Genomic DNA, 23,717 nt, shown 5'->3' with positions numbered 1-23,717 from the left:
ATAATTATTTTTTAATCCTTATGATTTAAAAAGTTCATGGAAGGTTCTTGTGGTAAGTAATAATTACAAATCGATCATTGACGTCAAATTCCATTAAAATTTTTAACAGATTCTGTTAAATGTCACGTCAGCTCCACGTCAAACAAATAAGAATGCGACACAATTAATAAATAAATAAATATACTTATCTTTTTAAAAAAATTAACATTAAAATTCGAAAAAACAAAAATGCAAAGGGTGGCCGCGCACCACCCCTTAATCTACTAGGGGTAGCCCAATGGCCACTCCCGACGACCTATGGGGTGGCCATCGAGCCACCCCTAGAAGGTCCAGGGGTGGCCCAAAGGCCAGAGCCACCTCCAGCGACCACTGGGGGTGGCACGCGGCCATCCCCATAGGCTGGGTGTGGCCCAACCACCCCTTACTTTTTTTTTTTCTGCCTTTTTTTAAAAAAAAAATAATAATAATTTTAATTTTTTTAAAAAAATAAGTATATTTATTTGTTTTTTAATAAATTTATTTTTTTATTAAGATGTCCACATGTCGCATTCTTATTAGTTTGACGTGGCGTTGACGTGACATTTAACACAATTTGCCAAAATTTTTAACGGAATTTGATATTAGGGATCGATTTATAATTATTGCTTACTACAATGACTTCTCATGAACTTTTTAAACCAAATGACTTCTCATGAACTTTTTAAACCATAAGGAGTGAAAAATAATTATACATTCTAGTAGCCTTGTATTAGAAAGCCAGCCTGACGTCTTAGAGAGAGAAGCTCTTGCTTCTCTCTAGGACTCCTCTGGTTTTTAGCTATAGGAGGAAGCTTCAAGCTTTCCTCCCCCTTCTTTTTGTACCAACCCCCTCTTCAGAGGCTCCTCTTCCTTTCCCAACAATGAGCTCACCAGTGGTCCCATTTTTTGACTGTATTTTGTGAGATTTTTGATATGGTTGTTCCCCTAACCGAACCTTTGTTGTTGGTTTTTAATTTCTGTCTTGTTTTTTGCTTTTTTAGATTAGTTCTCGCAATTTGCATGTTGCATATTTAAGAATTACTGGTTTTTTATAGATTTTTTTAGTTTAGATCTACCCTCTCTTAATTTTTTAGTAAGCTTCATTGTAAGTAGAGGTTCTTTATTGTATGTACTTGTAATCCTTGTATTTGTGTAAAGAGTCTTTTTGAACACAGTAAGTTAGCCCTTTGGGGTTTTCAGTTTTTTAATGAGGTTGGTATTCCTGTTAAAAAAAAAGAAAAAAAAAAGAAAAAAAAAAAGTAGTCTTGTATTGGCCAACATGACTGTCTAGCGACTCTATATTGGCCGCAAACGTCGTCTAACGTCCCAAAAGTAGCCACAAGGACCATTTGGCATGGTCATCAAAATGGAGTCTAACTCTATTGTTGATATATATATATATATATATATTTCTTTTATTTTATAAAAACATTCCTCAATTTTTTTCTGTTTTTCCAAAACATTCATCAAAATTTTAACTAACGAAATTTCTTTTGTGTACTCCATGGTAAAATACTTTTTTTAAACGTAGCCTCACCAAGTCAATTATCAATTTTTACCTTTTACAATACCCTTCTTAAAACTCAAAAATTAGAACACTTATCAAATATCAAATCAAATCATACTAAAATCACACTATGCTAATGTGGCATAGGTTAATTGTCTTTAATTTTTTTTTATTTTTTAATAAAGACCGATTGAAAAGCTATTAATCCATGCCACACAAGCATAATATGAATGTGGTATAAACAATAACATTTATCTTTTCACTAATCTAATCGAAAAGTAATGCTACTCTTTATACTTATTTATTACACTAATTTTATATAAACTGATATGATGTGTTTAAGTGATTTCCTTTATAAACTATTTTTTTTTTCACTTTTATATCGCATTAACAATTTTTTGTTATTATTTAAATAAAAAAAACTCACTACAATATAATTTATTTATTTTTTCATTTTTTCATATAAATTATTTATACTTTATATCAGATCAATCACTTTTTATTATCACTCAAAAAAAAAAAAAAAAAAAAATTCCAAAATATGAGGGAAAGGGGTTGCCATCATAATTTTATATAATTTTCTATAAAATTTAAAATTATTTTCTTTTCAATGTTACCATCATACATTTGAGAAGGGGTTCCAAAAAATAAAATAAAAAAGTCTGACAATTATGAGCGAAATTAAGGGAAATACAAAGGAAGGGTGGTTGAAACTCGCTACATGTGCGCGTATGGAAACAGGGAATATATTATAGTAGTGAAAAACATAATCATATTGTTTTGGCATGTCTCAGAGAACATAAAACAAAAGAAATCACTCCTGTCTTTTGACGAGAGAGCCCAATGCGATCGAAACCTTTGTACGAATGATCCTCTGAGTTCCATGGACAAACCTCGCAAGCATCAGGTACTCTCTCTCTCTCTCTCTCTCTGAAATAATGACTATTTAATCAAAACCCATCATGATTAATTGCCTAACATGTTTGCTCCTTTGAGAAACTGTAGAAACATAGTGGAAAGTAACAAAATTTGGATCGCATATCGAATTATTTGGGATTTGAATCATTTTGGGATATTTGTTGGTGTTAATTAATTAATGGGTGTTGATCAGGTATCATTAAGAGGAGCAAGCGCGAAGGAAATTACGAGGGATGTTCTACTTGAGAAGGTAGCTCAGGAAAGAGAGCTCCGCAACTATGCTAGGCGAGCTAGTGCAGCTGCTCTCTTTATTCAGGTGCATTTCTATGTACTCTAAGTGTTCACTATTTAGGAAGGAGTTGAGTACCCCACAGGTAGCTGTCCCGTTAAAAGTGTGTAGAAAGTTGGTTATGCTTCTACTGTTACGTTTATTTGATTGCCCCTTTCCAAAATTCGTATAGTATTGAATGCGCAAGTCCGTTATCTTTAATGGGTCTGCAGAACAATTGCAGCCACCACTGTAATGGATGGGATAGTTTGTTTCTACGGATTCATGGCACCCCACTTTAATTTTTGTATGATGTTGGTTTTGATTCTTGTGTATCCCATGAATTGTACATTCACAAAGTTGGATTGTTCATAGAAATTATGCTAAATTCAAATGGAACCATCAAAAGATTTTGTGGGGCATCTAAAAGGACCCCGGATTCGGTCTTGAGGTCCCGAGTTTTTGGGAAATTTAGTATGTCAAATTTTATCATCTTTCCTTCATGTATCCCTTAGATATCAAGCGGATGTATAGTTGAAAATGAGAATCTGGTTTCTTGTATATGTAGAGAGTCTGGAGGCGCTACAAGGTTGCAAAGATGGCCGCTTTGCAGCTTCAAGAAGAATGGGAGACCTTGGTGAATCATAATGCTGGTGGGATTTCAGGAACATGGATTGCAAATGCTGTTTTGAGACCTTTTCTTTTCTTTACTGCATGTTTGTCAGTCTGGCATCAGAAGATCCAAATCAGAGATATAGACTGTATGCAAAAATGCTTTAGAATTCTATTGGAAAGCTTGAACTCAACTGGTATGCCAATTTCCTAAATTTTCATATACTGGATTTATTGTCTATGTTTCAGAGACTTTACTTCATTTCAAATTGTGTTCTCCATGCCAGTTGTTGAATTGGAAATTCCAATTACTCCATCAAAGTTTTTGCATGTTGTTGGGTTCTCTTCGTGGTCTGGTTATAAGATAGGTCCATGATATAAAATCTTCAATGGGTAAATAAATTAAAAGATTTTTCGATTTTTTTTTTGTCAGCTACCAATGTAGAAACTTGTAATTTGAAAATTAAATCCTTTCATATTATGCTCTTTTTGGAGAGAGTAGATCTTCTTGTATCTAATAGAATTATGGTTGTTTTCTGAGTCCCAAGACCTGGAATGAAGATCTATAGGAAACTGGGGTATCTAGTGTAATCATCATGAAAAGGTTTCCCTGTTCTTGGCATGACTGCAATTGGCACGAATTCTTGAGCCCCTTTATTTCAGTGTACTACTTGAGGTCATTAGACTTGAAAGACCTCTACGCTTTGCATGAGGAAATTCAGTGCCTCATGGATTAAACCCACCTTTCTTTTTTGACCTTCTTTGTTTTTCTTCAACTACAGAAGCAAGAATTTCTTCTTCTATTGGGTTGTTGTAGTCAATCCAAAATTATAAATTTTACCCTACTTGTGCTTAAATGGGATAATTCTAAAGGTCTTTCTTAGAAGAAGTTATCTCTTTTGGAGAAGTAGCTTCCATACCTCCGGCTAGAGCTCGTAATAGGTCAGGCCCCTTTGGGACAAATATAAATTAATAACTGGGGATCAACCTGGACCCATTTTTCTTTTTCTTTTTTTTCAATGAAAAAGGAAATCTGCATTTTTAAGCAATTTTGGTTTCTTGGTTTTTTTTTTTTTTTTTTTTTTTTTTTTCGTGTTTTTTTTTTGTTTTCCTGTGTGAAGTTTTTTCGTACTAAAGCCGGATTGATCCAAACAAGTGTCTTTTTTTTGGAGCCAGCGGTTCCTACCTAATAAAAAAATGCTAAGAATTAGAACGGCGGGGCACATAAGGATGGAGTAAATTGAAAAACACAGTTAGGAGAAGAACACAATTTCTTATGTTGCTTTTTTCTTTTCTTCCATTAGGCTTTGCTTCATTGATCTGCTTTATATATGATTTCGATGCGCCTGAATTCTTTAAGCACCTGCTTTGTCCCCTGTTCCTTGTCATTTACCTTATTATTTTCTTTTAATATTTCCATTTGATATTAACTGAGGTACTAACTTTATGTTTCTATGGTCCAGATCCAAATAAGAACTTTTGCTCCCTGGCAACTGGCACCCTTGAAGAGAGAAGAATATGGTTTTTTCAAGCACGGAAGCTTATTTCTCTCTGCCTTTTTATTCTTTCAGAGTTTAATAAATCTCATGCAGGGAGTCGAGATAATGTCATTCTTACCTCCTTAGGGATGCGTCTTGTTGTTTTCCTTACTGATCTCAAAGGGTGGAAATGCATTACAGATGCTAATAGTCAGGATGCAGATATAGCAGTGAGGGATTTAGTGTGGTTTATGGGGAGTGGTAAAAGTAGTATTTACATGTCTATTAGGAGATACATTAATACATTGGATGTTTCTTTTTCTTCACAAGTAAACAGCAGTGTCCAGACAGATGATAAATTTTTGATTGCTGCAAGTGCAATAACTTTAGCTTTACGCCCTTTTCACGTGACAAACTTTGATGTAAGTGGCCCTGGCATGTTGGACGCGCATAATGCTGCTGAGCAGTACTGTGTCTTTCTGCTTACAATTCCTTGGCTTGTTCAACATCTGCCAGCTGTTCTTATACCGGCTCTGAAGCACAAGTGTATTTTGTCTCCATGCTTCCAAACTGTACTGGTAAGGCTTACTAGATTTGGACACAAAATTCTCTATGATGATTACTATGTTATGTTTCCTAAATTTCATGTACTATTTCTGAATATACTTATCTACATGCGTATTGATTAAGTCATTGCTGCCAAGTAATCTGTAGCCGAGTCAATATTCATAGATGCATTACTGAGGTTGCTTTTAATTGTAGGAATTGAGTTAGCTTCTAGCAGGCCTATCAAAATCGAAACAAGTTTAAAATGGCACTTTTAGTTTCTTAAACAAGCTATTTGATAATTTCGTTATCTAAGACAAGATGGTTCCATAAAAGATGAGCTGCCAGTTGCAAGTGAAATTCTTAATCTCTTCCGTGAAAGAGGTGCCTTAAAACTAGGTATTGAAAATTTGTTATTCTACAATGTTTTAAGATGAAACCATTGCCTTAACATGGGGTTTTTGTTGGCTGCTTTATTTGTTACATTGGTTTTTTGGAAAATTCTTAGCCTACTGATGTCCAAGTGCTTCAATGCCTCATTTGGGTTGTTTAGTGCATTAAGTAATTAAATGTGCATTAAGAAGTTTAATGACATTTCTATTACTTATAATAAAAAAAATTGATATTGCGGTAACATCAATTTTATAATTGGAGGTATAAGAGTTTATTCTTCAATTCTCCTCAAGTGAATAAGATCCCTCTTTTCTCTTTGATATATCTTCTTAGATTGTAATATGATTCAAACATGTGGGGACTGATAAATTATGGCAGGCAATGGCAGATCTTGAAAGAGAAAATCTTAACAGAGATGTCAGAGATGAATCTGTCAGAGATACATTATTCTTCTCAGGTCATTCCGTCAGTTGGTTGGGCTCTTGCAAACATTGTATGCCTAGCAACGGGGGTTGGGAATGATTCTGCAGATCTTGGCTCGTTTAATCAAGATTTAGACTGTGCATCATATGCCCATGTTGTTATCACTCTTGCAGAAAACTTACTGGGTTGGATTGAGAATGTAGGATGGGTGAGGAAGGAGAAGCAAGATGTCCAAAGTGATGTCTCTGTAGAGCCCATTGATAGAAGTTTGTGTGAGACTGAGACAACGCATGGGTCCTTAAAGATGTCATACATAGATCTGCTAAGGCCTGTTTGTCAGCAGTGGCATCTCACAAATCTTTTGGCAATTATGAAAACAGATTCATACACTCATGGTGCTGAGACCACGCCACCAAATAATATAGAATGCTTGGGGAAGTTTGAACTGCTTGATATTGCATACTTTTACTCTTACATGCTCAGAATATTTTCAGTTTTGAATCCCACGCTTGGTTCATTGCCTGTTCTAAACATGCTATCTTTTACTCCCGGATTTCTTGTCAGTCTATGGGGGGCATTGGAAGGTATCCTTTTTCCTGGAAATGGTCATGTTGCTGAAAATAATCATCTTTGCATTAGTGAGAATTCAAAAAAAGAAAAAGATGGGGTTTTTGTGAAAAAGCAAAAAGGAGCCACTAAAGATGGTGTTAATAAGTGGGTCAGTGTACTAAATAAAGTTACTGGTAAGTCACAAGCTGGCGTTGATTTGACCGATGGTCATCCTGGGACTAGCCAGGTTGATGAGGACTCTTGTGATGTGTGGGATATCGAACATTTAAGGTGTGGTCCACAAGGTATTTCAAAAGATATGACATGCCTACTTCACCTTTTCTGTTCCGCCTACTCTCACCTGCTGCTAATTCTTGATGACATCGAGTTCTACGAAAAACAGGTATATATATATATTTTTTTTGGTTGGATCTGTTGAAGTTTTGAGTGATTCTAACTTTAGCATTTTATAACATGAGCTAGGTTCCATTTACTCTGGAGCAGCAACGAAGAATTGCATCAATGCTCAATACACTTGTGTATAACGGCTTGTCTCATAGTATTGGCCAGGAGAATAGACCCCTTATGGATTCTGCAATCAGATGCTTGCACTTAATGTATGAAAGGGATTGCAGGCACCAGTTTTGCCCCCCTGTTTTGTGGCTTTCACCTGCTCAAAAAAACCGGCCCCCAATTTCAGTAGCTGCCAGAACTCATGAAATTTTGTCAGCTAATCTAAGAACAGATGATGCTTTGACTATACCAAGTGTGGATTCTGTTATCACTACTACTCCACATGTGTTTCCTTTTGAAGAAAGGTAGGAACATAACTAGAAGGACTCATAATTCTGCAGACTTGACAGCTATATTTCTGTATGTTTCTGGACCAGCCTATTCATTTCGGACTCTTGAAATTCATGTGACCCTCAATATGTTGGCTTGAGGGTTGCTGCAGATTATGCATTCTTTTCTAGTTCTCTTCATTATTACATGTTCTCAGAGAAAAGACCCACTGAATCTCTAGTTTGCAGAGAAAAGACCAGCTGAATCTCTTGGAATTAGCCATTGTGTTACTGGACATGGAGTCCCTAATGCATGCAACAAAAAATGACTACAACCAGAAATCCACCATTTGAAGGCATTTTTTACAGTTGTAATCCATCTAATAACATCTTATTTTCACCAGTATGAGGTTTTGAATCCTAATGTTTCAATGCTTTTGACAAACCAGCTTCTTCTTTGGATGTCCTGAAAAGTATAGTATCTATTTATAAAAAAGAATAAAAAAAAGTATGTATCTAAACTTGAAGTCATGATTTTCTTTTTACAGGCAAATGACCTTTGAAACCTCAAGCACAAAACAAAAAAATATTACTCTTTTTTTTTTTGGGCGTTACTTGACATGCTCTCCATCTTGGCAGAGTTGAAATGTTTAGAGAGTTCATCAAAATGGATAAAGCCTCCCGAAAAATGGCCGGTGAAGTTGCTGGACCTGGTTCACGATCAATTGAGATTGTAGTTCGTCGGGATCGCATTGTTGAAGATGGATTTCAACAATTAAATTCCCTTGGGCCAAGGTTGAGGTCATCAATCCATGTATCATTTGTGAGTGAATGTGGCCTTCCGGAGGCTGGTCTGGACTATGGTGGATTATCTAAGGAGTTCTTAACTGATATCTCAAAAGCAGCCTTTTCCCCTGAGTAAGTTATGATGCGATGTATATGTCATTGGCTTTCTTACATAGTTATCTGCTTTTCCAGAAGTTAGCTTTAATGCTTACCTTTTCCTTTGTCTTAGTTATGGTCTATTCTCCCAAACCTCAACTTCAGACAGACTTCTAATTCCTAATGCATCTGCAAGATATATAGAGAACGGTATCCAGATGATTGAGTTTCTTGGGAGAGTTGTTGGTAAAGCTCTTTATGAAGGAATTTTACTAGATTACTCGTTTTCACATGTTTTTGTACAAAAGCTGTTGGGCCGATATAGCTTTCTTGATGAATTATCAACCCTTGATCCGGAGCTCTACAGGAATCTCATGTATGTGAAGGTAAAATCCCTTTGACTATAGTTACTATTTTATGTATAAGTGTAAAAATACAATCATATGGGTGTTCTGTTTCTCTTCTTTGAATCCTTGTGAAACATTGACAAATAATTGGTATAAGCATGCTACTCTAAAGAATTGACGCTATTGGCTAAGGTGGAAATATACCACTGAGCCTTGTGCCTCATTTGCATTTTTAACAAGGTGCAGAAAATGTATTCATAGGATAATGAAGCTACTATGATTTATGGTGCTAATTGCTAGGCACCTAGAATTCACAAGACTTGGAAAGATGGAACGTGCTGAGGTAGATGGATAAATAGCTAAGGCAGTTGATTTGGGAGTGTTCAAGTTTTCGGGACAACCCATTGAGGTAGCATTTATTCATGGCTACATGACAAGTGATGCCATGGATCAGTGTATGTGTGTTCTTAGCTGTGCTAGAAGAGATGGAAGAAGCAAAGATTACCTTGTAAATTATAAATACTTTTAACTTCGACAGGAAACGTGGCGTTTTGCAGTTCAAATTACTGAGACAAGAATCATTTTGTTCACCTTTATCTTTTATTTTTAGGATTCAACATGTTTACTTGATTTAGCTAGCTCCTTCCCAGCTACATGAAAATTCTTTAAGCGTACAGTACTCCAACTTTAGGACCGGATGTTGTGAATATATTATTTTATAAAATTTTAGTTCTGATATGGTGAAAAAGAATGAGAGGAGGAAAAGAAATGAGTGGAGAATGAAGATAAATGAAGGACTGGAGGATGCTAATGTTAAGAGTCCCACATTGCCAAGGTATACTTGGGTTGTGGGCTTTATAAGCCTTGAGCAAACCTCTTCTCTCAAGGTGCCTTTTGTGGAAGAGGAAGGTTCAATGGACGTTATCATGGTATCAGAGCTTCAGGGCCTTGGACAATGTTGGGCCTTCTCTCCCGTTGTACACGTGTTTGGACAATAGTGCCACACGTGAGGGGGCGTGTTAAGAGTCCCACATTGCCAAGGTATACTTGAGTTGTGGGCTTTATAAGCCTTGAGCAAACTTCTTCTCTCAAGGTGCCTTTTGTGGAAGAGTAAGGTTCAATGGACGTTATCAGCTAAGAGTTCAATTACAAGAGAATAGATGATATAGAGAAATAGAAGAGAGGTGAAGGGAAGATAAGACATGTGACGAGAAGAGGAAATAGGTCAAAAAGAGAGGAGAATTGAGAAAATGATGGAAAGGGAGGGGAGGGGAGGGAGGGAAAAGGGGCGAGGCGAAGCTCTTCCAATGTTCTTTTTCAAGCCCTTTTTTCTACATGCTTTGCAACCAGTGTGAACATATTAAGTCTTGAATTTCCACTTTTAAAAGTGCCATGTCATCCACATGTGGGTTGCACATCAAACTATTATGATTCTCTTGCGTCATGACCTGAACTGTTTGCAGTAAGGCATTATTGATTGTTCGGTTGAGCCCACTTTGAAGTATGGGCAGTGTCTCATTTTCCAATCATTTGGATGTTATATTGTAAATTTCTTACATGTTTTAAGTTGTAAATGCAGTTATGCATTTTTCCAATTAGATGTTTTGTGTTTTATTACTGCAGCATTATGATGGTGATGTGAAGGAACTCTCCCTAGATTTCACAGTTACTGAAGAATCATTTGGCAAACGACATGTTATTGAGCTGAAACCTGGTGGCAAGGATTTGTGTGTGACAGATGAGAACAAGATGCAGTATGTTCATGAAATTGCAGATTATAAACTGAACCGCCAGGTCTGTAATTGTTACTGTACTATTAGATGGCAAAATATCTTCTACAATATGAATTGACCTTGTTTTTAATGTTGATCTGCAGATATTTCCCTTTTCAAATGCATTCTATAGAGGGTTAACAGATCTTATATCACCATCTTGGTTGAAGTTATTTAATGCAAGTGAATTCAATCAGGTATTGTCCCTCTATATGTCCATTGAATACTATTTTTCAGATGATCTTTGGCTGCAGGATACAGTTCTGTATAAATCAATATAGGACCACTTGCTTCGGTTGTCATTCCATGTGCACAGTGCACTGATGTTTTCTCCTCCTCCCCCCCCCCCCCCAACCCAGAAGTTCAGTTTATTGTCAAATGTTGATCCTGCATAACTACTTTGTGCAGTTGCTTTCAGGTGGAAACCATGATATAGACGTCGATGATTTAAAACATAACACACGATACACTGGTGGTTTCTCTGAGGGGAGCCGAACAGTTAAAATCTTTTGGGAGGTATTGAATACAGAATGGAAGCTGAATGAGTTGATTTTCTTATATTTGGGTTTCCATGTTCATATTTTCTTATGCTTTCATGCTACCTGTATCCCAGTTCTCATATAATCTTTCACAAACACCTAATCTTGGCTTTTTAATCCCCTCATTTTTGTGCACAAATGGTCATTTTTAATGAACACAACAAAACTAGGATCTTATATAGTTTTATTCCTTTTGCTCATTAGAGAAATTAAGGGACTCAACTGGTGTTAACAATTAGATTTTATCCTCTCTGGTTGGCTTCTAAGTGCTTATTATTTTCTCTCTCCATTGTTGATAGAATATGAGAGAGAGAGAGAGAGAGAGAGAGAGAGAGAGAGAGAGAAGAATTCTTATTCAATCATAAAGTTCCGTACAGCTACATAGTTTTGGGAGAAGTTTCGCAATTTTGTTCGTTTTGAGGTGGAGAATGGAACACATTAGTTTTTGGCATGATTGGTGGTGTGGGAATAGATCGTTGAAGCAATGCTTTCCAGTTCTTTTTAGTATAGTGAGGAACAAAAATGCGATGGTGGAGGATAATTTGGCTGTTCATAATGGTGTTATTCAGTGGAATGTTCTTTTTACACGATAAATCCAGGATTGGGAGATGGATATGGTCATTTCTTTCTTTGATCGACTGTAATCCATTTCGGCTTGACATGGAGAGGGTGACAGGTTAGTGTGGAATCCCTCTAAAAAAGGTTTATTTGAGGTGGGATCCTTCTATGAAGAGCTTATTAGGAAAGATGGCCTATCTTTTCCTTGGAAGAATATATGGCGTGTTAAGGCTCCAACAATGGTGGCTTTCTTCGTATGGTCAGCAGCTTTGGGCAAAATATTGACACATGATAACTTGCGTAAGAGGAATGTTATAGTGATTGAGTGGTGTTGTTTGTGTAAGAAGAGTGGGGAGTCTATTGATCATTTGTTGCTTCACTGCAAAATAGCCCGGGATCTTTGGAGCTACATTCTTATTTTATTTGGGGTAGAGTGGGTTATGCCATGAACAGTGTTGGGGTTGTTGAATACTTGGGGGGCGGCGATTGGGTATGGTCGTGCTAAAGAAACTTGGCGGTTAGCTCTTCTGTGCTTATTGTTGTGCATTTAGAGGGAGCGGAATGCGCGGCTATTTGAAGATATAGAGACATCTATGGTGGAGCTAAAGAAGCGGTTGCTCAATACGTTATATATTTGGATAGCGTCCCATCATAGCTTGAATGTTTTTACTTATGTAGACTTTTTAAAATTATTCTTTGTTCGTCTCTTTTAGGGGTTCTCTTGTATACTTATCGTGTATAAAGGTTGCGCCCCTCTGCGCTTATTTTTATAAATTGCAATTACTTATAAAATAAAAAAAAATAAAGCCTACATAGGTTAAATAGAAAAGACCTAAAACCTAATATGGAAAGGAATAATGAAATATTACAATGTGATCAAATCAACATAAAATCAGAATAATAATAAGCATAAATGAAGGAGGATCAAATCATAAGTTTCTATCTTCAACATCAACGCACAATAATTTCGATTGTTGTCTGGATGACTACTAGGAAGAGTTAGTGGGCTAACTTTTAAGTGTGAAGTTGCTTATTTGCCTGTGATGTATTTGGGTCTTCCATTGGGGGCTCCTTACAAGTCTACTCGTATTTGGGATGGAGTTATTGAGAAGGTTGAAAAACGGTTGGCTAGTTGGAAAAGGTTATACCTCTCTAAGGGAGGGAGAGTGACCCTTATCAAGAGTACGCTCTCTAACTTACCTACGTATTACATGTCTCTGCTCCCTATTCCGGTGAGTGTTGCTTCTCGCATTGAGAAGTTGCAACGAGATTTTCTTTGGGGTGGCATGGGTGAAGCTTTTAAATACCACTTGGTGAGTTGGGAGAAGGTTTGTACTCCAACTTCGAATGGGGGGCTTGGCATTAGAAAGTTGGTTCAGTTTAATCGCACATTGCTAGGCAAATGGTTATGGCGATATGGCATGGATAGGGATGCTTGGTGGAGAGTCGCGGTGGACTCAAAGTATGGAAGTTTGTGGGGTGGGTGGTGCTCCCGAGAGGTTGCTGGGGCGTTTGGAGTAGGGTTGTGGAAGTTTATAAGGAAAGGTTGGGAGAAATTCTCCAAACTCCTTAGATTTGAGGTGGGGGAAGGGAGTAGGATCAGATTTTGGCATGACTTGTGGTGCGGAGATTCGATTCTGAAAGAAGTGTTCCCTGATCTCTTTGGCATTGCTCGGGTGAAGGATGCGTCAGTGGCTGATAATTTGGAGAGTTTGGGCGGGTCCATTGAATGGAACGTGAGCTTTATTAGAGAGGCTCATGATTGGGAAGTCGATGTTTTTGCCTCTTTCTTCCAGATGCTGGGCTCCACCAAGGTGAATATGGAGAGGGCAGATTGTCTTAAATGGGTCCCATCCAAGAAAGGTGTGTTCAGGGTGAAGTCATTTTTTGGTTCTATGATGTGTGCTGGAGGTACTCGGTTCCCATGGAAGTGTGTGTGGCGGTCTCAGGCTCCCCCGAGGGCAGCTTTCTTCACTTGGTCTGCAGCTCTAGGCAGAATTTTGACCTTGGACAATCTTAGGAAGAGGAACTTTATTATTGTGGATAGATGCTGTCTTTGCAAGCAGGATGGGGAATCAGTGGACCATATTCTTCTGCATTGCGATCTGGTCTCAGCTCTATGGAACAACATTTTCTCACGCTTTGGGATTGCGTGGGTCATGCCTAGGAGGGTGCTTGACTTAGTTGCTTGTTGGTGGAAGTCTGGGAGATCTGGGAGCGCTACTTCTTGGAAGATGGTGCCTATTTGCCTTTTTTGGTGTATTTGGAGAGAAAGAAACCTTAGGTGTTTTGAGAATCTAGAAAGCTCCCTTGAGGAGGTGCTAGAGTCGTTTCTCCATACTTTGTATGTCTGGTCGATGGCTTATTTGTACCCTTTATCTATCAGCTTTGCTGATTTTCTTACTTCTTTTTCGCTTTCTAGTTAGGTGTTTCCTGTTGTATACTTCTAGTGTACGTAGGGGCGCCTTACGCTTTCAATAATACTATCATTACTTATCAAAAAAAAAAACTTTTAAGTGTTTCAAAGACAATGGAGGATGCATTTGAAGCATTGTGATGACATGAGGATGCAAAGGTGAATTTCAACTTCCACAAAGATTAGAGGTATGCTTGATAATGAATTTGAAAAGTGTTTTTTGTTTTGGTTTCAAAAAGTGTTTTGATATGATATAAAGGTGAGGAGTGTTTTTTGGTGGGTGAGAAGTGCCTTATAGTGGGGTCCACTTAAGAAAATTGTTTTTTTTTTCCTCGAAGAAACTAATACTTTTTTTCGATAAGTAAAGTATATTCAAAAGGCGCAAAGGGGCGCAACTCATAGTACACAGGACGTATACAAGAAGCCCCTAATTCAAAGAAAAAAGAGAGCACCTATCTATAAATTCAAAATTAGAACACTCGTGCATAAACTGAAATTTCTCTCTCCACATAAACAACGTTTGTAGCATCATTCTCTTCAAATTTATCAAATCAGTCTCACAATCTTCAAAACAGCGTGCATTTTGTTCCCTCCATACACACCACATCAAACACAATGGAGCCATGCGTCAAATCGGCATCAATGTCCGATTACCCTTTTGCCCCCTCCAACTCCCCAACATATCTTTCACCGACCACGGCATTATCCACTCCACCCCAAGCATTTGCATAATTGTCCTCCACAATTCTGTTGCCACCATACAATGCAGAAACAAATGGTCAATGGACTCTCCAGAAATCTTACAGATAAAGCACCACTCCATCACAATAATGTTTCTCTTTCGTAAATTATCCAAAGTTAATATTTTCCCTAAAGTTGCTGTCCACACAAAGAAAGTCATTCTCGGGGGGACCGTAACTTTCCAAATACTTTTCCACGGAAATGAAGACTGAATAGGACTAGATAAAACCTTATAGTAAGACTTTACCTCAAATGATTTCTTTCACGCTGGAATCCAACACATTTTATCCTCTCCCTCACTTCTAATTTTAAGAGTGTACAACATCTCAAAAAATCTACTAACCGCTTCCACCTCCCAATCATGAACTGGGCGAGAAAACAAAATATTCCACAGAATTGTGCCATTTTGTCTCTGCATATTGTCCTCCACCCAAGCATCCTTGCCTCTAGCAATGAAAAACAATTCTGAAAAAAGAGTCTTCAAAGGAATCTCCCCACACCACACATCATACCAAAACAGAACTTTCGAACCATTCCCGATCTCATATCTCATATCTCACATGAGCTGCAAAAGCATCCCATCCCCTCCTAATACTCTTCCAAACTCCAAACCCAAAAGAACCCCCAACCTCCTTAGAGCACCAACCACCCCTCATACTTCCATATTTGAAATCCACCACCTTTCTCCAAAGAGCATCCTCTCCAAAGCATATCTCCATAACCATATTTCTCACTCCTAGCCCCCCCCCCCCCCCCCCCCCCAAAACCTTTGAAGAACAAATCGTATGCCAATTAACCAAATGAAATTTAAATTCATCTCCAATACCACCCCAAAGGAAGTCTCTCTGAAGTTTTTCCAAATGATTTGCCACTCTCACTGGAATGGGGAAGAGAGATATAAAATACATAGGCAAACTTGAAAGAGTACTATTGATCATAGTTAACCTCTTCCACCTCTCTAATCTAGCTTCCATCTTCTCAATAATGCTATTCCACATATGAGCGTCTTTATACTTAGCATCCAACGGAAGACCCAAATATTTTATCAGAAATGAGGGCACACCACACTCAAGAATACTAGCCAATTCCTCCACATTCCCTACCTCACCTACCGGAACCATCTCAGATTTAGACAAATTAATTCTCAAGCCTGAAGCTGCTTCAAAACAAAGCAGCAAACACCTCAAGTCTCGGATCTGGTCAGCAATAGGATCACAAAAGATCAACGTATCATCTGCAAATAATAAATGGGATACCATCATAGTATCTTGTGTACTCGATCCCACTAAGAACCCCGATAGGCGCCCACTATCCACTGTCGCATATATCATCCGACTAAACGCCTCCATCACCAACACAAACAGAAGCGGAGACAAATGATCCCCTGTCGAAGACCCCGTGAGCTACGAAAAAACCCTGAAGGCGACCCATTGATATTTATGGAAAAACAAACAGTAGAAATACAATGAGCAATCCAGCCATGCCATCTCTCCCCAAAACCACATCTCTTCAAAACATAAAGTAGAAACTCCCAACTTACATGATCATACGCCTTCTCCAAATCCAACTTACAAATAATGCCTGGAGTTTCAGATCGAATCCTGCTATCCACGCATTCATTAGCCACCAAAACAGAATCCAATATTTGCCTCCCCTTGATAAAAGCAGTCTGAGAATGGGAGACAACCTTCCCCAATACCACCTTCAACCTATTTGCCAGGACCTTTGATATGATTTTGTACATTCCACCTATTAAACTGATAGGTCGAAAATCCTTGATATCCACCGCTCCGGACTTCTTTGGAATCAGCGACACAAATTTAAATAATGTTAAATATTATGATTCTATGTTTTTTTTTTTTACATGTCCACACAAGAGGGGGGAGGGGGGATCCACCGCTCCGGACTACTAAACATGCTTATTTTGAGAAAACACAAGAGGCATAATTTATTTTTTTATTTTTTTATTTTAAAAAAAGAAGAGCTACACGACCACCTTTGACTAGGACAAAGGTGGCCACACATCCACCCCTCTCCTCTGCTGATGGTCGCACACCACCATTCTTTTTAGGTGTGAAAAGTTTCTAAAAGCGTTTTGTATTTTGAGTTGTTTGTTAATAGTTTTGAGAAAGCGTGAACATACATATTAAGTTTATTTGAATTTATTGTTCTAGCAGTTTTATGTCTTTTTCGCTCAACAGTTTGATTACAAATTGATCTTTCAGGGCAGATGAGGATTTTGCTCCTAGTTGGAAAAACTTAATTGGATTACATATATCATTATTTCTGAAAATTTGGCTAGTTAAGAAACCATAAGAATTCTAGATTTTTCATGGTAAAGACTCTAGTTCTAAAATCGATCCTCTCCCTGCAAGAACAAGGTGAAGGTTTAGGTCGTGTGTTAAAGACCCACTTGGTACATAGATAACTTGTAACAATGCCTAACTAGTTCTTGTCTGCATGTTTTCATGTTATGATCCAATTATAGGATTTCAGATAGCTTTCTTTTTGAAATCCAGATTTGCTCATATCTTGTTCTTGTCTTCTCTCTAAATTTCTAGTTTCTACATCACCTCCATGCTGATTCTCATGTTCTGTTCTTCAGTCATTTGAATTCCTTCACCCTGCATCAAATTTGACCCCTTTTTTAGTGCTCTTGTCTTAAAGATGTCTACCTTGATTGAGGATTTCTACAATCTTTTGTGTTTCCCTTGAGGTTCTCCTGATTATTGTGTCACAGGTTATTAGAGAATTTGAACCAAAGGAACGTTGTTTGCTTCTTAAATTTGTGACCAGTTGTTCTCGAGCTCCATTACTTGGGTTCAAATACTTGCAGCCAACATTTACTATCCATAAGGTATGCTATCAATCTTACATCTTCTGCATATAATTTTTAAATTTTCTAGATAAATATTTCATCCTATTCTTCTTTGGTATCTGCAATGGATATTATTGGGCATCTGTTCTGTATCCTGATCAAATTCTCAATAGCTCAAGATCACATTTGGCTGCCTTTGCTCATTATTTTGTTTCACTGTATTGTAAGAAAATGCATCTTCGTGGTTGTTTATGTTAGAGACCATATGTATTTTTTTATGGATGCCCGAAGAATCCAAGCACTTTTAAGTTTCTAAGAATACTACAACTGTGTACTGCGTAGAAGGGTTGCCATGTGTGTAGGGTAAAGCTTCAATTTAATATTCACTGGAAACTATTCAAAAAAACAATCTTAATCTTTATAATAAGTGCAATAAATAGGAGCAGTTTGTTTTCCATTGACTTGTGAGAGGTGAACAATTAGTGTCATATTCAGTGAGCATACTTCACAATGTGTTGTAGCAAGAACTTGCCGATGCAGGACAAAATGAGAATTAAAAAACGTTAGTGTTGACAATACTGTAGTGGTGCCACCGCCCACTGGTACTGTAGCAAAGCACTTACAAGAGATTGCATATGACAGCAAGTGTAATCCAAAAGTTGTCTACAGATTTAAACCCCAATCATAATCTGAATGGAAGGAATAAAAAGGTTTGGCATACAGCATAATAAATCCATCTCTAATTTCCCTATTTTAAATCTAATTTAAAATACTACTAGACAGAAACAACCTTGGCAAACAAGGGTTGGGTTCAATTCTGATTCCAATTTTTTGTAGAATGGGGAAACTGGCATATTTTGTATGATGAAATTAACTGTAGTTTTGAATAAAGGGGTACTTACCCAACAGCTGCTTGTCCCATATCGCCAAGAGATACATGACCTGGGCACTTTATAAGCGCCATGATGTCCCCTCCTCTCTCAAGGCTTCTTTTGAGATTGAGTAAGGCCTATTACATGGTATTGGAGCAGGTTCTTTGGATAATGATGGGCCTTTCCCTCTCGATGTTGAACACGTGTTTGGCCAAAGTTGTCACACGTGAAGGGCGTGTTAAAGTGTCCTACATCGCTAAGAGATACATAACCTGGACACTTTATAAGCGTCATGGTGTCCTTTCCTCTCTCAAGACGTCTTTTGAGAGTGAGTTAGGGCCATGGACTTTTACACTGCCCTCTATATATTTTGTTCGTAAATAACCTACCCACTGGTTTGAAGACTTTGAGTTGTTGATCAATATTCTGTCCAGTTGCCTTCGTAGACAGTTACCATGTTTTTGAAAAATTATTGGTTTGACATTCTATTCAAAAGTTTGCAGCTACAATCGACCACTTTTTGTGACTCCCTTTCCATTTCAATTTTAACGTACCATTTGAACTATTGTTTGACAGGGTTGACTTGTCCCCTCCTTCCCCGCCCCCCCCCCCCCTTCTTGGTAAAGAAATAACTAAAAGTGAACTCTTAAAGGAGACTAAGAAAGAACAATCAAAAGAATGAGAAAGGAAAATCATCTTGATCTAACTGATAAACAACCGAGTTTGGTATATGATCTCATATAGGTTGCATGCGATGTTCCTCTTTGGGCAACAATTGGAGGCCAGGATGTGGAGCGGCTTCCATCAGCTTCGACCTGCTACAATACTCTCAAGGTAATATTATTAAGGCCAAAGCTGCACACTTTAATTTATCAACATACATTGCAAAGCACTAAACCAACAACACAAATTTTTTGGCCGACACTTTTATCTCGTCCAGCCACTACATCATGTGCATGATTCTTTCTCTGCTTGATGCTTACAGCTTCCGACATACAAACGTTCAAGCACTTTAAGAGCAAAACTTCTCTACGCAATTAGTTCAAATGCAGGATTTGAACTTTCTTAGGGGTCTGCTTCAGGTGATCTTTATTTGCCTCTAGTTATTTAATGAAACTAAACTGGTTTTGATTACCATTGATCTTTAATCTTTTTTCATTAATGTGGAGGAATTATATTATAAATGCTACAAATAAAAATTTCATGCAACTTTGTGCATAAATAAAAAAACATTTCTGTTTGTTTGGAGTGCTTATATGCCACAGCTTGCATTAAATAGATTCAGGGATTTCCATGGCATGTTTCTTTTGAACAAACTAGCCAGTCTAAATCAAAATCCAACCATAGTCATCTTATTCATGTGAGGATTAATACGTAAAATTTTCCCCTCAAGGAACCTTGCTGTATCTATGGCTTGGGGAGTTTTACATGCCTCACACCTCTAGGAAGCCAAACTCTCAAACTAAAACCACGAGACTACCTACATATTTCTCATAACAGCCACATATAATGCGTATAAGATCACAAGAGTACGGTAGTAGTGAACTGTCATAATCGCAATAGGAATAGCTTCAAGAGATGAGGGAGAATCCCTGTGAAAGTAGATCACCAGCCAAGACCTGATTAGCGGCTTCAGAGGGGTGGAATCCATCCCAAAACACATATCCTGTAGCATTGTTGCATGTCCCTGGAGACCTGGCATTGCAAAGCAAGGAGGTTTCTAGTGTGCCTGTTCCGCAGCAAGCTTTTCTGGACTCAAAAAACCCTGTGACCCAAGTAGAAAAATCAGTACTAGTTTTCTTTCCAGTGGGAGAGAGAGTGCGTAACCAAGCAAGGCAATTTAAGAAATTGATGTTTGAGAATTCGAAATCACATGAAATCTTGCATAGTAGAACTTAATGGACGTTAAAGAAACTTCTGCCTATTTCACAAGCGAGTGTAGATAATTTATGTGGCACATTAACTATCTACTTTTTTTCAGAGTTAATGTATTACCATTCTCAGCCGGCTTTGTGATCATATCTAACAGAGGCTGGTAAATATCAAAGACCACGAGTTTGAGACCAGGAAGTTTATTCTGCAGACTTTGAGATGTGCTGTTGAGCTTATTGTTGAACAAAATTGCGTCTTGGTTCAGTCTTGCAACGCACTCATTGCTTCCAGAGCCGAACAGCGTGATGGCCGCAGGCAAACACCCAGTTGGCGCTAGGCCTGTTACTCCAATCCTCCTTGCTCCCAGTCCATACAGATTCTGTCATAATGCTGCTCATGTTCAAACCAATAATTTGTGTTGTAGAAACTAAGAAGAATGGCTATTGGTTTTTCTTCCATTTTAAATTTATTTAAGCTTCTATGTAAATTCAAGATTTATCATGTGGGATCAAGTTTTGTATTTTTAAAACTGATGTCTTGTATGATATGGTTAAAGCTTAATTTCTTGTTCGTTAGTACAGTGGCATCCATTTATATGGACCAAACATGTGAAACATGAACCCTGGAATTCACAGCCTCCAAAAACATGAACCCTTGGTGGGGGGTAGAGGGAATGGCATGGGCGGCTCAAGCTTGAAAGGCGACTTTTTTTTTTTTTTTTTGTGACATGTCCACACAAGAAAATGAGGGGGGATTCGAACTAGTGACCTCCGCTTCATAAGGCGTGATCCTCAGTTGATTGAGCTACTCTTTGGAGGCGACTTGGGTTGTTACCAAAGGCCCCCAATTGAATAAGGCTCCCGACTTATAATTATACAATATATTAATTAAGGCCCCTACTTAATAATTGTATAATGAAGATTATTTTCAAAACAAATTTTATGGCTTTAATATGGTAAAAATTTAATAAATAGCTTTTAATTTAGGCCCTCAATCATGCAAAAGTAATTACAAATTGAAAGTCTAAAAAAACATCCATAAATTATTAGAAAGTCCCACTTATTTATTCTTTTTAAAAGCCCCATTTTTACATTCATGAAATTAATCCAACGTGCATAATTTTTTCTCCGATGTTTATTTGAATTGCATGTTTTAAAAAATATGAAAAGTCTTTAAAGTACATAAATTCTTATTGTTTGCATTGTGCATAATAGATAGACTTACACCATCGAGAAGTCTTCAATGTTCAACAATTTTTTTTTCGCATTATATTATGTTACAAATCAATCATTATATAACTTATTTTCATTTTTCTCTTTATTTATTTTTAAAAAAAATCTTATTATTTTATGTCTTCGAATAAAGTGATAAGTCATTATATATCTAACAAGTTATTAAAAGAAAAGTTATAAAATACATTTTACAAATAGAAGAAAGTATTCTAATTGACATATTATATATATATTAAAAATAAATTAATATTTAAGTATAAGAAAATGTTCGAACTTAAATTTATTGCCTTAGGCCTCAAAATTTATCAAGCCGGCCCTAGTGAATAGAGAGATCAATAGCAACTATATATATAATACCAGGCAACCCAAAATCTACTACACCCGCCACCACCCAGTGCCTTTGCTACTTAACCATTATGCTTGCATATTCAGCAAGCAAGCAATATTAATAACATATAGTATAGAGAGTGAAAGGACCTGAATGAAAGCAGAGTATGATCTTATGAGGATGTCTGAGAATTGATCAGTCGAGTAGGCTCTGTTGAGGTAGGGATTGATGTAGTAGTTCTGAATGAAATCACTGTTTCCTGCACTCAGGAGGTGGATTGCACCAGAGAATATGGTATTGGCTTTGTCTCTTCCCACCATATTTACAACTTTCGCTTGGTACTCCTTGTAATAGTTCAACTGCTGTGTCAATGAAATTGAATGCTACAAAACCAAAAAGAAAAGAAGTCATAAGTCTGCAGCAACGGAGAGAGAGAGAGAGAGAGTTGTGATCTCAATGTTTACATATAAGTCCGCTGTCCTGTCATAATATCCAGAAGCAGCTGAGGCAAAGTTGGCTCCAGTCAAGAGGTTCTTCCCTCTGGCTTCTTGGCTTAGGTAGGCAGGTGGATATGAAGTGAACCCAAGGAACTCAGCTGGCATATAATAATAATAATAATAAGTCAAGCAAACAAGTAAGATCATTAGTGAAGAAGAAGAAGAAGAAGATCTAAGCTCTTCAGAAATCTGACCAGTGAAATCTGTGGCAAGCTTTCCATTGCAGAATCTTCCGGTTGGTTTGTGAGTAACAAAGTCTCTGCCATAAGGAGGAAAATTTGCCTTGACCACTGTATAAAGGTTGTTATTGTTTCCAGCATCAACAACAGAGTCCCCAAATATGCATAATGCAGGGACAAGAGGATCCCCATGAACCACTGAGAAAACCAGCACAAGAACTGAACCCAAGAGAAAACTTGAAACCCCCATTTCTTTCCCTTGTTCCAACAATGAGAATCACTGAGAGAGAGAGAGAGAGAACATGAAAGTGAAGAGGAAGCAGGTGGAGGAGAATTTAAGAAGAGGAATTCCTGTCAGTTATGGTCAGATGACATTAATTGTCTGCAAGAGTAAAGTTTCCAATAAAGCTGTTTCTTTCCAGTCAATGAGGCATGTTTGGCACCTCACAGAGCTTATGATTTTTGTCCTCTTTATTTGGTGTTTTTCATCGAGAGTGTAATTATTTTGTAATGTTATCAAGTTTGTTAGGAGGTGACGGAAGGATTAAACACTTTTGAAGAAAGCTTAAGCAAAAGGTCAGTGCTTTCAGTAGCAAGAAACCCACGTTATGGATAATACCCCCACTAGTGGCGTGCCTTCTCCAAACTGCCTTCCCTTTCTCATGCAAATACATTATCACATTAGCCTCAATCTTCCTTAAAAATGTACAAAATGCCAATCAAGAATCTATATGAACCGTCTGATTGTAAATGTATTGCGGGGCAAACATAGAATGTTATGTGATACATACGGTACCGGTGTATGAGTGCGTATAGTTCCGCAATTTCACAAGCCAAATGTACATTTTTAAACAAGATCACAAAAACTGTCGTGTTTGAAAAAATTGGCAGTTAAAAAAAGAAAAATTATGCTTTCAAACCACAGTCACCAAACGCTTAACTACGTTTCTAAAAATCGTGTTTTCATTAACTACATTTTAAAATATATATATTTTTTCAAACTGCGTGTTTTAATAACCCACACATGCACTCGAGCTTTCCTTGAACTTGATAACTTGCAGGTAAGAATCATTTATGACAACCTAACCCTTTTCAGACATGTACTACAGCATTACCTTGTAGCAACCAACAATCTTTATGAACTGCCATGGAGTAAATAGACCTTCTGGT

The 23,717-nt window shown here is 37.4% G+C and overlaps 2 protein-coding genes across 3 annotated transcripts; one reads left to right on the top strand and one right to left on the bottom strand.

Annotated features, from left to right (window-relative positions):
- The first annotated feature begins 2,318 nt into the window (after positions 1-2,318).
- On the top strand, positions 2,319-20,872 carry LOC133872874 (E3 ubiquitin-protein ligase UPL7). 2 transcript variants are annotated; one of them, XM_062310510.1, is made up of 15 exons: positions 2,319-2,432; positions 2,637-2,759; positions 3,280-3,520; positions 4,787-5,379; positions 6,129-7,115; positions 7,196-7,530; positions 8,134-8,412; positions 8,510-8,762; positions 10,347-10,517; positions 10,600-10,692; positions 10,904-11,011; positions 17,490-17,606; positions 19,184-19,273; positions 19,425-19,521; positions 20,469-20,872. In XM_062310510.1, the coding sequence occupies exons 1-14, from the start codon at positions 2,409-2,411 to the stop codon at positions 19,506-19,508; spliced, it is 3,498 nt and encodes a 1,165-aa protein (XP_062166494.1). In that variant the 5' UTR covers positions 2,319-2,408; the 3' UTR covers positions 19,509-19,521; positions 20,469-20,872. The 2 variants fall into 2 exon arrangements, with proteins under 2 accessions (XP_062166494.1, XP_062166495.1); XM_062310511.1 differs by having other exon boundaries at positions 20,421-20,872.
- On the bottom strand, positions 19,814-23,428 carry LOC133872877 (GDSL esterase/lipase At5g03820-like). Its single transcript, XM_062310513.1, has 5 exons — positions 22,563-23,428; positions 22,336-22,466; positions 22,021-22,254; positions 20,435-20,690; positions 19,814-20,204 (listed from the first exon to the last, which is right to left on the bottom strand). Exons 1-5 carry the CDS (start codon positions 22,795-22,797, stop codon positions 20,011-20,013), a joined length of 1,050 nt encoding a protein of 349 aa, XP_062166497.1. The 5' UTR covers positions 22,798-23,428; the 3' UTR covers positions 19,814-20,010.
- Between the last annotated feature and the right edge of the window lie 289 nt (positions 23,429-23,717).

This window comes from Alnus glutinosa, chromosome 7 (assembly GCF_958979055.1).
Source record: "Alnus glutinosa chromosome 7, dhAlnGlut1.1, whole genome shotgun sequence".
NCBI classification, from domain to species: domain Eukaryota; kingdom Viridiplantae; phylum Streptophyta; class Magnoliopsida; order Fagales; family Betulaceae; genus Alnus; species Alnus glutinosa.
The sequence above is the reverse complement of the archived record's forward strand: the minus strand, read 5'-3'. Positions and strand labels throughout refer to the sequence as shown.